This window comes from Camelus dromedarius, chromosome 8 (genome assembly GCF_036321535.1).
Source record: "Camelus dromedarius isolate mCamDro1 chromosome 8, mCamDro1.pat, whole genome shotgun sequence".
Classification (NCBI taxonomy): domain Eukaryota; kingdom Metazoa; phylum Chordata; class Mammalia; order Artiodactyla; family Camelidae; genus Camelus; species Camelus dromedarius.
This window is the reverse complement of record NC_087443.1, coordinates 49,838,100-49,852,478: the sequence shown is the minus strand read 5'-3', so window position 1 is coordinate 49,852,478 and position 14,379 is coordinate 49,838,100. Positions and strand designations below refer to the sequence as shown.

At 41.2% G+C, this 14,379-nt stretch overlaps 1 protein-coding gene across 4 annotated transcripts in view; it reads right to left on the bottom strand.

The window, feature by feature from the left end:
* Window positions 1-1,787: 1,787 nt before the first annotated feature.
* FAS (Fas cell surface death receptor) overlaps window positions 1,788-14,379 on the bottom strand; it is a 31,018-nt gene continuing 18,426 nt past the window's right edge. For 2 of the 4 annotated variants that reach the window (XM_064488193.1, XM_064488194.1), the window contains 8 exons: window positions 13,828-13,965; window positions 12,670-12,778; window positions 10,713-10,768; window positions 10,486-10,557; window positions 9,186-9,247; window positions 8,247-8,271; window positions 4,411-7,490; window positions 1,788-2,055 (listed from right to left, as the gene is read on the bottom strand). In XM_064488193.1, the coding sequence (XP_064344263.1) occupies window positions 7,159-7,490; window positions 8,247-8,271; window positions 9,186-9,247; window positions 10,486-10,557; window positions 10,713-10,768; window positions 12,670-12,778; window positions 13,828-13,965 (794 nt within the window). In that variant the 3' untranslated portion in view covers window positions 1,788-2,055; window positions 4,411-7,158. The remainder of the gene's footprint in view (window positions 2,056-4,410; window positions 7,491-8,246; window positions 8,272-9,185; window positions 9,248-10,485; window positions 10,558-10,712; window positions 10,769-12,669; window positions 12,779-13,827; window positions 13,966-14,379) is intronic. The other 2 variants (XM_010996279.3, XM_010996280.3) reach the window with 2 other exon arrangements.

The following is a 14,379-nucleotide window of genomic DNA, read 5'->3' as shown; positions in this document are numbered from 1 at the left end:
GATGACTAGTGCCGTACAATAACCAGTAGATGCAGGGGACCCTAGTGAAATACTTCCTGAGGCCAACAGATCCTAGATCTCTAGATCTTTAGTCTTTTTTTTTTTTTTTAAGATTTTAAAACATTTTTGCCATGGTTACAAAATCTTCCTGAAGAAACCAAGGTGTGATCTCACTGTTGGGAAGGGAGACCCCCAGTGCCCACTCCCGGGAGAATACAGAGATGAGGGAGCTCTCTCCTCCCTTCAGCTCCAGCACACTGACCTCTGCAAACTCAGACAGAAATCCTCACAGGGGGCGGTCATTGGGCAGATGTATCATACAGACCACAGAACTATCAGACACCCCCCAGAAACAGCCAGTGTTATCTGGCCAGGGAGTCATGGGACAGTCAGCCTCCAGGATGACAAAAAATCTGCTTCAGCTCCCCCAAGCCACTCCCACCCACCCCCCCCCCCCCGACATCTGTGCAAATTGCTGATTACTGCTCAGTCCTCAGGTTTGGAACATTTCACACATGCTTCCCTGCCTCAAATGGCAAACTTCCCAGGCTGCTGCATAGCCGAACCACAGTCAGTGACCTCCATCCGCACCACTCCCATGTGAAATATGAAAGAGAGAGAGAAGAAAGGGCATATCAAAAGGAGGGATGGAGGAAAAGAAGAATAAAGATGGGGAAGAGGAACTGAAGAGAGGGGAGGGCGCAAGAGAGGTGATTTTGTGCAGTGCTATAGAAGAGAGGGAGGAGGAGGAAGCTGAGAAAATGAGGATGAGCAGGAAGGAAAGGAAGTGGTCGCCGGGCACCCAGATTCCATGTTTCTGGATCTGTGGCTCCAACAGGAGCTGATAGTTGATGGCTGGAGACATCTCGCCAGGCGGCTAATGTTACCACGTAGATTGGTCTTCTTTCATTAAAAAAAAGAAAGAAAGAAAGATCAATATTGGTGTCAGGAAGCTAATCCCTTCCTTCAAACATTCTTATGGAAGAAAAGAAGATAGAGCTTGGTCTCTGCTTTATCTATGATAAGTGTTTCCAGACAGACACTTCGCTTGGTGGCTAGAAATTAAATGTAGGACTTTTAAGCAAAACCTGCAGAACTCTCCTGACATTCACTTGGTCTCATCGTAAACTGAGCTCTTCTACTTTAAAAATGCAAAGTCTGCAGTGTGAGCATAGTATTTACTCCCACCATAGTAATATCAAGCTACCGACAGTTTAACAATTGGCTCACACATTTCCTAAGTGTTTAACAATTGACTCTTGTGAGCTGGTACAAACAGGCTTCCCTGAGCCATGCCTTTGGACTGCCTGTCCTATAATGTAATACACTTTTCTATTGTCACCTTGAGTTGAGTACCCCAAATAGCCCAGCACTCCTACCCAGACACCCCTTTCACCCTCTTATCAAGAGTCCTCCTTCCCACTACATCTTTGGAAATTTAGGGGAGCCCGATCCTACCCCAGGCTCAAGGAATGAGGCTTGTGGATTTAGTCAACCAGCCCATCTTGTCCCTGTGCTACATAACTCTTGTCTTTTCCGGATGTTGTGACATGCAGATAGGTCCAGGTAACTTGTCATTATCACTCAGACAAGTAGGTACTGATGAAGATGGTAAATCCAAGAGACTCACAAGGAATCATGACTGGAGGCACTGGGTTAGGTTAGTCCTTAACCCCCCGCCCCCATCTCTGAACTTCCAGTGAAACATACCAATCACTTTACATTTTGCTTAAACATCTGAGTTGGGTTATTATTACTGTCAAGGTATAGAGTCAGGCACTGTGGTATATACTTCATATGCATTTTATTTAATCCTCATAAAACCCCCAACATATTGAAACAAGTTTCCCGTTTTATAGAGGGGGAAACTGAGGCTCAAAGAGATTAAAACATTTGTTTCTACTATTACGGAAAAAATAAATATTTAATCCCAGATCTGTAGGCCTCAAGATTCACCCCAATAACAAAACTCAGATCCATTTGACCACTCGGACTACAGGAAACCCCACGGGCTCTGTTCTGCTCTCTTGATCTCTGTCAAAGGGCACCGTGTAACTGAAAACAAATTGAGTGTTACTTGTAACTTAAAAATGTAAAACAAAACATTGCTTCTGATCATCCAATGACAAAACTGGAGACTTAGGGTCAATACAGAGTTGTAAGTTCATTTCTTGAGGTTCACTCCCTCCCCATCTGAACAAACAGCAATGATACACAACATATTTTATAAGGAAAACTAAAAGGCATAGCCAGGCTAAAGAATAAGAACTGTAAGAATGGAAAACAATTGCAAGGTAATTAATGACTTTGGACACAAGCCAAAGCTGCGTGCTATCAATGCCTGGAAGAAAAGCCGAGTTTGCTCCTGGGTTTAGCCAAGGCTAAATGTGCAGAAGGACAGGAGCCAGGCTCCTTTCTTAAAACCAGGGACTGAGGCTGAGCTTTCTGACTCATGAAAGACAGCTGAAACAGGGCTACTGCCAAACACCGCCTGGGACCTATGTGAAGTTCTGGGGCTCGGGAGCTGGGAAGACCTAGACGCAGCCTCATGACGTGGAACTGAGCCAAGCTGCCCCCAGATGTGTGACTGAATATGTGACAGCCCCAAAGTCACCAAGTGACACCAGTGTGAGTCACCAGATGCCTCTGTAAATCCTGGCTCAGAACTGAGGACTGCGGAAGCCCTGGTAAAAGAAGCCACAAAACTACTAGGTAGACAAAGGTGAGTGCAGAGAAATAGGGGGGAAAAAATCTGTCATTCAAGATGAACCTACAAAGCTCAAAAACACCAAAGGAAATCACACGAGAAAAGCCACACTACAAAATCAGCATGAAATCACTGCAGTTAAAGTCATGGTAACAAAGCCATTCTAAAAAGGATTTTAAAATAACTAGAAGATCCTCAAAGAGGAAGATGGTGGAATAAAATCTATTAAACTATACTAAGTTGCCAATGAAAGCCAAGCAGAAATGAAACAGGTATAAGTGAAAGTGTGAACGAAGCAATTAGAAATGCTAAGAATGAAAGATGTAGACAACAAAATACATCTCAGTGGGCAGAATACTAAGCCTGATTAATAAGAAAGAAAATAGTTAATTTGAAGAGAGTCATGGCAATTCCCCCAAATGCCACATATAGAGACAATTACATTAAAAACACAAAGAAGTAAAAATAAGAGACCTGAAAAATAACTCAAGAAGCTTCACCAGATAACACAGATTGCTTCAGAAGAGAAAAGGGCTAAGAATTTTCCAGACATGACAAAGGCTTCAGCCCTGTCTTTCAGATTTAAAACTTACTCTTACTAAATAGGTTAAGTAAAACTAAATCCACACTGAACCTCATTATAGTGAAATAGCAGAACACCGAGGGAAAGGGTAGGGGAAGCTTTAAAAATGACCAGAGTTAAAAAATAAATATTGCCTTTGAAGGAATGATATTTAGGCCAACTGCAGACATTTGATCCACAGTGATAGATGTAAGAAGATAGTAGATCAACATTTTCGAAGTGCTGAGGGAAAATTGCAGGTACCCTGGCATGAAGTTCTATAGTCAGATAAATTCCCTTTTAGGAGTGAGGATGGAAAAAATCCTAAACTGCATTGAGTAGATACCTTATCCAGACAGTTGTACAGAAACTGACGATTCAATAGTCCAAAAAATGTCTGATCAAATTAGAGTTGGGAGAACGCCGTGTACAAGCCGATGAGATAGACCAAGATGTGTGAAGCAAGGCTCACCGTGTGATCTATGACCTCCTCCTAAAAGTAGCCTTTGTTCTGCAGCTCATGGGGGACCTCTGGGTGACGCTCTTACCCTGAATGTCTGCCACAAAGTGGACCAGACCAGGTCCACCACAATAAAGGTGATCTTGAACCAAGGGCACCTCAGACTCTGGGACACGACTGTGATTATTGGGAAGAGTGACACTCAGGAGAAACTGTGAAGGAAAAGAGCCACTGCACCAAGTCCAAAGCCTTTCTCAACCTCCCTCGTCCTCCCAAAGGAACCTGAATTTCTTGGGTTGGAATGCACCAGAGTGGGTACAGGGCGTTCTCTAACTCACTTCAGCTGGCCAAGTACAAGGCGTGCCTCAGAGATACCGTGGATTCAATTCCAAATGACCGCAATGAAGCAAGTCCCACAAGTTTTTTGGTTTCCCAGTGCATATAAAAGTTACGTTTACACTACACTGCAGTCTATAAGTGTGCGATAGCATTATGTCTAAAAAAAATGTGCATACCTTAATTAAAAAATACTTTGTTGCTAAAAAATGCTACCTGCCCATCATCTGAGCCTTCAGCAAGCCGTAATTTTTTTTTGCAACAGTAACATCAACAATCACTGATCACAGATCACCATAACAAATATAATCATAATGAGAAAATTTGAAATATTGCAAGAATTACCAAAATGTGCATGAAGTGAGCAAATGCTGTTGGAAAAATGATGCCAAGAAACTTGCTCGATGCAGGGTTGCCACAAAATTTCAGTTTGTAAAAAGCACGATATCTGTAAAGTGCAATAAAGTGAAATTCAATAAAATGAGGTCTGACTGTAGGACTTCTGCTTCTGGCCATGAAGATTAACTAGTCCCAGAGTTGCCCTCCAACTGTCTGCAACTAGAAAACTGGACAACTGTCAGTACAGACCATCCCTTGGAGAAGACAAACTAATGAGGTGAGCCCTCTGATCTCTCAGACTTTCTGCCCAGAGGCAACTTCCAGATCCTAGGGCAGGAGGAACTCTAAGAAGAGCACAGTCATCATGTGAAAGTGGAGGAGCAGAGGGTGGAGTTCAGGAAGCAGAGGCTGCCAGAATTTTCAGAACAACGTACTGAAAAGAAGGAAGCTACCCACAAAAGAGATCCAGAAATCTGTACGGAAATTCCCTGGAGTCTTTGGCCCATACTATGTGCACATGCAGAGAGAGGACTTTCCCAAAGCCAGGCAAACAACAGCTATGGATGCTGTAAGCAGAACAAAGCAGACATAGCGGTCGGAGATGTGGACGATCCAACCAATCAGAGTGAAAAGACCTCATTGAACAGACCCAGGAAGTGCTGGACTTTAGTCATAGGGCTAAACCGGCCATTGAGTGCAGGTTGCCAGCCCTAACAAAGATAGACCCAAACTACCTATGCTGTAGCCACTGGCCACATGTGGTTGTTGAACCTCTGAAACGTGGCCAGTCCAAACTGACAGCTGCTTATAAGTATAAATAAAATACAAACCACCTGACTTCAATTAAAAAATAAAATAAAATGCAAACCAGATTTTGAAGACTTTACTGTGAAAAAGAAGAATGTAAACTATCTCATTAATAGTTTTTATATTGACTACATATTGAGATGATAATATGTGGGGAGTAATCACTTAAATAAAATACATTATTAAAATTAAATTTAAAAAAAAGAGATAGTCCAGTGATCACTAAGTAGCCAGAATGGGAAGTATGCATGAAAGAATATTTCAAAATATTTATTTAGCTTTCTTACCAACAAAACCAACCCTTTGAAATATTTACTTTCTTATCCACACTTCCAGTGCCTGATATGTACTCCTGTCGTAGTAAATCTTCGCATAATAAATAATTAGATATTGTTTGGAAGGGGTATTCTTGGGAGTAACAGGGAATTATTTAACTACTAAAATGGCTTTAAAATGGCAATACCTCCTGAGAGACCAAAGAAAGGATTAAAGCTTTATAAACAGGTTACATTTAGCAATAGTTAGAAATAAAGGAAAACAAAAACAAAAAGCAAGCCCCCACTAAAAAAAAAAAAAAAAAAGAGATAACCAGAAATACCAAAAACATGATTTTAATTAAATATTTTTTACCTATGTTCTATACGTACAAGCAAGAGGAGAGAATCTTCTATCAATGGATGCTCTTTACGAAGTCCTAAGTATCTTCTTCAGCTTCTGCCTATTTTCAGTTTACAACTATACAAATATAAATAGTATTTATTTAAATTCACATTTAATACAAACTTTCAGAAGTGTTTAAATGTAAAAGTCAAGACGTGGTAGTGAGGGGAGGAGCTTGTTTGTCTAAGAAGCTGCGGGAAATCACAGCAGAGCCTAAAACCTGGTATGCTTTCACTTTTGCCTTGTATAAGCTGTTTTTGCAGCAAGAGAGAGTACATGGTGGGGGGTGGTTACTGAACATTTTGTGGGGGGCGGGGCAAAATTCAAATCTACCTTACCAGCTTTGGCGGTAGACTTGGGTCTGCCCATGTCTACCTTCTCTAAGTGCCCTTGGTCTCTCAGAACCAAGCTAGACGTTTCTAAGGGCGGCCCCAGCTTTTTGTGAGTCACCTGTTTCTGAGGCAGTACTTCCAGGAATGGGAGTGCATAGGCCACCGAGATGCACATCAAGGAGAAAATAGAGAGGGGGTGATGCTCTCGTAATTCTTTCCTGATCAAAATGTTTTGACACCTGAGAAAGCAGATTATTTCAACCCAGTAAAATGGCAAACAAGTATATTCAAGCATTATAATTAGTTTGCCTTTTCTATGTGAATTCAAAATTGAAGTATTTCACAATGAAATGCCAATAAGCCGTGCAAAGATCTTCGAGGTAGTACCTTATTAAAGTCTGCACTCAGATGTGTATGCAAGCTGTCCCCGAATAGGCTCCTCTGAGAGCTGTAAACAAAGTTTATAAAAAAAATAGGATAAAATCTCTAGAATTATCAGTGGAGCTGGGGAGGTAATTTAGAGGCAGTGGTTGTGACATTGCAACAAAAGAGGCCATCTGCTAATTGATGGAAGGGGGTCAGCCTGTGGATAGGCATTTGTATTCACACACATTAATTACATTCATACTACCGAATTATACATTTGATACTTGAGCACGATCTCAACCTTTTGTCCTTTGCGTACACACCTACTTGCATATGTAACACACCATTGTATTTACTCTTAACCGTGTCCATCTTCCCAACTAGATTTTAAACATCCTTTAAGGTAGAATCATGAGATGCTCAAAGCCTGTAAATATATAAGCCTTACAAATCTAATAAATGAGAAGAGGAAACACACCCAGTAAAGAGCCCAAGCAATATTTATAGCCTGCAGCTCTTAAGAACTTACTCAAACAAAAATCTTTCTATTGCCTAGTACGTTCTCAGAACTGAGTTAGTGCTGTTCACTTTAGGCCACGATTTCATTTTCATTTTGAAAGTCTGCATTTTCGTGTTCACTCGTAACATCTTTCTGGACTATGTCTTGAATTTTGTCTGCAAGAGCACAAAGATTGGTTTTCCTGAGACCGTTAATCAAAGTGCTGTATGCGCCTCTCTTCCCATGATGTTGATACCAGTAACGGAGCAGCTGGACCTTCTGTTCAGCTGTGTCATGGAGATGGTCATTCTTAATCTCGTCTATTTTGGCTTCATGGATACCATTCTTCCGAACGAATTCTTTGACTTCAGTTATTTTCATCTGTCCAGCAATAGTAGTGATATATTTACTCAAGTCAACGTCTGAAAAATAGAGAATAGTCTCTGGAAATTTGTTTTCCTAAACAAAATTCCCATGACCGAAAATCATGTTTACTTCCCTTGACAGTAGTTAAGTCCTAGAAACCTAAAAGAGCTGATTGGGCGGAAAAACAAAAACAGAAAAAACCTTGAGTTCTAATCCGAACTCCCCCTGTGTCCCCAGGCGTTTGATTTAGGACCTGGGCAGGATACACAACATCTCTGTATCTTCTTTCCTCCTCTATAAAATAAAAGGGCTGGAAAAAGTCACCCATAACATCCCTTATGGATCTGATCATCAACAACCCACACATCTAAAAGGCGAGCAGAGAGTTTATGACCATCTTACCACTGGATCAGTCAAAGAACAGAAGCGAACAGAACTGAATAGAGTCATGAATGCTGTTTCAGAACTAGGTTACAACAATCATAACTGGGTCTACCATTCAGATTAGCCTCTACGTCAGTTCAGGCAGGAGTTCTATAATACGCCTAGCTGCTTGTGAAGGAAAATTTTCTTAAGTCTCAGGATGTAATGTCTTATTGCTACCTGATTTATTTTTAACCATGAGCATTACTTTTATACATTTAAGCAAACTGCCTAATAAACTCTTGATCATGAGCCAGAAGAACAGTAGCCTCAAGGACTAGCAAGACCCCACAATACGTCCCTGAAATTAGCAATGTCATTTTACACTAAAATTGGCCTGCTACTCCTAAGGAAGCCATCTCTATGAAGTAAAAGGATAAGAGCCTTACCTGTCAAATTCATTGGCATTATTTCCTGAGAAGAAAGAAAAAAAAGTGGAGGGAAGGAGAGAGATAAATAAAAATATATTTAGAATGCTCTAAATGTAATCTTCTAATTCTTCCTTTACACTGAAGGAAGTATGGTTACTTCATGTATAAAATTAACTAGACTAAGTGACTATGGAGGATTCTTTCACCATTCGAATTTTTATTCTGAAAGGTTCCAGCCTTCCCAGAAACTCAGGAATATTGGCTTTGCACACAGGCAAAGAACCTAAGGAATTCATGGAGTTGCTGAAATCACTCTCTGTAGGGACTCATGAAAATAAATATAATCAATATAATCACTCTGTAATATTCTTTACTGAAACTATTTTAATTTTCAACAGGAGAAAACAGTTTAAGTTGAAATTATTTTGTACCACATTGATTTAAAGAACCCTAAGTCCCACCGGGACAAATGAGAAAGTCATTATTTATCGGGTGAACTGGTGACTCTCTGCAGTGTATCTTTTGCTATTTGAAATGCTTTGATCCCATGTTGGGAAAAGATAAGGTGAGAGGTAAGATAGCAAGGGGCTAGAGAGAGTTGTGTTGTGCCTCTGCAGTGGACTTTAAGAGTTATCTCTGTCCCTGGGCTTGGAAGTCTCTCTGCGTTTCTCTTCCAGGATTAACACCAACATGGAACGTGGAGGTTTGGCCATATCCTTTTTACAGCTCTCTTTGTGTAAGTGAGCATTTGTTGATAAGAATTTATTAATTCTCCTATTATTTGTATAGGAGCTTCTTACAAACTGGGTACCATATCTTAATTCATTTTTGATGCCCCTCTGAACCCATGCACACACAAACACAATAAATGTTTGTTTTTTAAAAAGTAACAAGTGAAAAGGTGAATGACTACTTTCTCTATTTTTTTTTAAAGCTAATGCCCCTTTCAACACTTACAGTATGTGAGGCTATAGATTTCCGGTCACCATTCTCTTTACTCCTGCGCCATCTTTTCACCTCTGAAAGAGCCAAGAAATTTCTGTCAGACTCAGGTCTCAGCCTTGTAGGAAGCATGTGAGAACATACTCTCATACTAAGAGAAAATGTGAGAAGAAAGGAGAAATTAATTGAAACTTAAAGTGACCAATCACCATAAGAGGCAGACTTGTCCTGATTTTGAACATGCCATCCCACCGGATCAAGTGGTCTAGAGATATGTAACATCTTAATGGAGCCATCTATCTGATGGCCACACTAGCCTGGCTGAAGCTGGATTTTGACTTTGTATGGCCATCACCACCCTCACTCACCGGCTTGGAGTTGGGTAGCATGGCTACAGCAGGGCACAGATACCCTAGGCTTTGCGAAGTTGATACCAGTTTGCCATGGAGCAGCATTTAATACCCAGAAACTCAAGTACACACACTCACAAATAACTCAGACTCATATACACTTGAAGTCAGTATGAGATGGAAGAAAGAAATCTCTAAGTCTCCAAGCACAGTTAAAGTATTTAAAACACTGAGTGTATATTTTTAGCTAAACAACCTCTAAAGGCAAGACAACCTCTGTATCTTCAGCTGACCTGGAGAAACAGTGACTTGTTCCAACAGAAAAGGAAAACTTGGATGCTTCAGAGTTACTGAAAGTTGGCAACACCTTGTGTTGTATGAATGATCTAAAGGGATTTTTCTAGAGTAATTGTATTTATACCCAATTTGGGTTTACCTGCTGACTTTACTAAGTACCCCTTGCATAAAATGTATTGCCATAGTATTTTAAGTTAAAGTAGAGAAACAATAAAAAAAAACAACAACAACAACATGGAGTCTGGACAAGTGAGAGGAGGCACAGAGAGGGATGAATTTATCATGTGTCCCCTGCAGTGCCTTTCCTGGGAATGCCCTTGCTTCTTGAGTTCTCTTTATGCATGGAATGATCTCAACGTATAGTGAAGAACAACTTCTGATTCTTGGCCAACTGGGCTGCTGCCTGAATGAAAATACCCTTCTTCATAGGGAGGATGGGAACACCCAATCAGTGCCCTCAAAGGGTTGCTCAAAAACAGTAGCTGCGAGATCACATCTTCTGTTCTTATCAGCCCTCAGCAGTGCATTTAGAGGCAGGAATTTAACACTGTAACAGAGCTGCCTGCCCGCTAGGAGCTTTCCTGTAGGTAGGAGACAGAGGGGAATTCTTGTGAACAACTACTTCCCAAGTTACTTCCACATGCAGTGTGAACAAAGTAAGAACTTACGCCTGTATATCAGTGCAGATATTGGAATGAGGATCAGGATGGCCCACAAGCCGTGTAAGTATGATCTGGGTCCTGTGGATTGGAACATTGGACATGGTGTATGAAAGTAAGAAGACTTTAAGATTAAAACAGAGTACTCTCAGCAAATCAAAAGCGATTGGCTTTTCTTCGTGTTTTACAGTAGGGTTGGAAGAAAGGAGAATATGGCCATTAAAAGAGATAATAACCTTGGCATTTGGTGTTGCTGGTTGGTGTGCAGTTCTCAATGATTCCATGTTCACACCTAGAAAAAAAACACAGAAGGGATTCAAAAAGCCTGACAGACTGATTCCTTGATCTTCTACAATGACACACTGTAAATCCAGGGCCATTGTATTCATTTTTGCTTCTCTGGCTAACGTATTCCCTCAAAGATTTCTAGATGAGCATCTAAGTTGGTATGAATCATAACCTAATTTGGATGTTTGGATGAAAAATATCTGAAAGAATGACTATGGTTTAAAACCTTGAGGTAAAGGAAAAGTTTTAAAATATCAACATGTAAGAAAAAGGATGAAATAGACACAAAAATAAACTTTAAGTTGGTAACACACTGTGCTCTTAAAATCATAAATTGCCAAAAGCAATTTCAAAACAGGGCTATAGAGCAGTAAAATGGCCAGATAATAACCCCTTCCCAGGCTACTTCTTAGCAAGTCTACCCAGCTGGCCCTTATAGGTGTCCCCTTTTAACATCAAGTGGTGATCAGGACACTGCAGAGGCCCCTGTGGGATCTTCTTCAGACAGCCGAAGACTGACAGATTGTCTGAATCACAGCCTGGCTCTGCCCACTTCCTAACCAGGTGAGCTTGGGCAAGTCCCTTAACCCCCATGAGCCTCTTTTCTCATCAATAACAAGGAAATATAACCTGTAATGAAAAGGAATATGAAAACGAATATATGTTCCTATATGACTAAAGTATTGTGCTGTACACCAGAAACTGACACAGCATCGTAAACTGACTGTACTTCAATGAAAAGTAAAAATAAAATAAATAACAAGGAAATAATAACACCTGTCTCAAAGGGTTAGGGTGAGAAGAAAAATCGAGACTGTGAAATACTTAGAATTATTATTATCATCATCCTTATTTTCCTACATTAGTTCTTTCCCCCATCCCAACTTATGCGGTTATCATGAGGGCACTCTCAAACACTTGGGGCTAGGAGGGAGAGGCTAGATTAACTGCACATAATTTAACATTTTCTAGTAAATAAGAGATAAGACATTGTGTCCCTACTTTTCGAGTCTGTAAGTGAACTCCTAAAAATTTCCCAAGATGAGTTACATGTTGTTAAGGAGAGACACATGAATATAATCCTAAACATTTATACTTCTGCAAAACAATATCTTACAAAGCAAAAGGTATTTTTACAACACATGTTACCCAATCTGATCTTCACTGAAATGAGGCTGATAGGACAAATGAATATTATTTGCATCCTATGAGTGAGGAAACTGAAACTCAGAGAGGTTAAGTGATCTGTTCAAAATCACCCAATTAATCAGAAGAAAAGTGAAATGTGCAACCAGGTTTTCTAACTTTGGGTCAAAACCAAGCTCTTTAACATGAAAGACAGGCCCTGGCTCCATCTCAAGTCTTTCCTACACTCCAGCCAGGTTCTCAGTTCTCCAGAACTTCCTTTTGTCTCTTTGCAGCTGCTGTTCCCCTGCCCAAAATGTCTTTTCCATCTGTGTACACCTGGTAAGTCTCTTTCTTTCTTTCCTTCAAGACTCTAGCCATTTGCCATAGCTTTACCCAGCTCCCCAGGTGGAGTTGAAAGGTTTTCCTACATAACTCATAACACCCTGAGCACAAGTCTCTTCTGGCCACGTGGTGTGGACACAAGAACCATTGCTTTTCTTGACACTCTCTGCCTCCAGCCTTAGACCTTGAATGCCAGACACATGTTTGCTCACATTGTTAGCCTGACCAGCCAGTACAGTATCAAGCACACGGGAGGTGTTCAGTAAATGTTTGGAGATCAAATGTTTGGATGAAGAAGTGGTTATCCAAGTTGCTTAGAGGCAAAGCAAGACTAGAATGCAAATTCTTGACTCTCAGCCAGTGTTGCTCCCCTTAGGAAATCATTATCTCTCAAGATATACCTAGCGTTTTAATCAGAGAAAGACTAAAACTTACGTGGTGCAAGGGTTACAGTGTTCGCATAGAGGAGTGTTACAAAAAAAGTTTGGTTTACATCTGCACTTGGTATTCTGGGTCCGGGTACAGTTTTTTTCCACTTCTAGGCCTGAAAAACCAATTTGCAGACTATTAATTAGAGCAGCTAGTTATCAAGGGACGATGAAAATGATGCAGAAGCTACATGGATTTCTGAGAGCCAGCACTTACATCAGCAGTCATGCGATCACACCTTTAGTGACACAACTAGTGTTTAAATCCAAAAGCCAACTCTGGGTTGGAAGAGTTGGAATCATTGAGCAGAGTTTTAAGTAGACGGACAATCCAGCAACCAAGACAGCCTGACCTTTGCTTAAACAGCTCCCCTGTTCTTCTGGTCTAGAGCCTGGCTGCTCACAAAGTATGCCTTAGGGACCAGGAACATTAGCATCACCCAGGAGCCTGTTAGAAATGCAGAATGTCAGGCCCTGATCCAGATTTAGTCAGTCAGACCGGTGCCAAAACTCTTACTTGAGGTTCTGATTTAATTGCTCCTGGCATTTTTCACAGCTTCCTGTGTGATTCTGATGTATAATCAGGGTTGCAAAACATTGCTTGAGAGCCTGAGTAGGGACAAGAAAAGATTTCTGTCCAGAGAGTTCCTGATGTCTGACAAAACCTGGAGTACTTCCGTTATATTTCAGTCTGAACCCTGGGCATAGGTTGGTATATCCATGAAAGTGCAGGTCCCCAGTTGGCATTTTGAGGACAAACCAGATCCCCAAAGAAGGGGGAGCGGCCCACCCGCCTCTCGGATTTCTTTGTCCCTGTATCTGCAGGCTCCGAGCTCTTTCTGGCCAAGAACAGGAGCCGTTATATAAGCATAAATAAAGGCAGGGAAAACAAATGTCCCTGGGATTTTGATTGGAGCTGATGAACCCTGTTCACCATGTTTACGTTTAGTCATTCTCCCACATCTGGGAGAACTGCCTAGACTTGATCCATAAACGCGTAGGCCAGTGATTCACTCAATACCTGGACCTGCTCCACCGTGGCCAGCCCACTCCTGTCCCTCCTGTATGCCAGCAGCGCCAGAGTAGGCCCCAATTTCAGGCTGTATTATCAATGGTGCTACATGGAGTGTCACGATTAGTCCCTTTCGATTGTTTTTTAACTTACCGTGTTCTCCATCACAAACGCTACATCTTCTGCATCTATCAGAATGATGGCTCTTGTCTGTGTACTCCTCCCGCTCTGAGCAGAGCACACATTTTGATTCACCCCCAGGGCTTGTACAGTCGCCATCTTTCCGTTTGCCTGCCCAAGAAAAAAAATCGAGCAAGTGTTTGAATGCAAGGTGGTCAGGCAACAGCCTGGGAAGCGTGCCGGGATGATAATGAAACACTGCTAAAACAGGAGGGGCGGGGCTAAGCTAATGACATATAGATACAGTAAGGGAGAAGGTGGGTGTAAAACTCATGTGAAGAGACGGAATTTCTCCCAAGACGAAAGCTCAAAGAGTAACTGAGGGATATGCCTACAGAAATAGGATAATTAACAATAGGAGCATATAAAAAAGAAGTTAGAATGACCAAAAGCACTGGAAGAGATGCCTTGCTCAACTTTTTGGGGAGGAGAGGAGAAGGTTGGTAAGTATATATTCACAGTAGAGAGGACCGCCACTGGCCACTGAGATTGATTATCTAAACAAATCTACTTGCTCTGACTTCT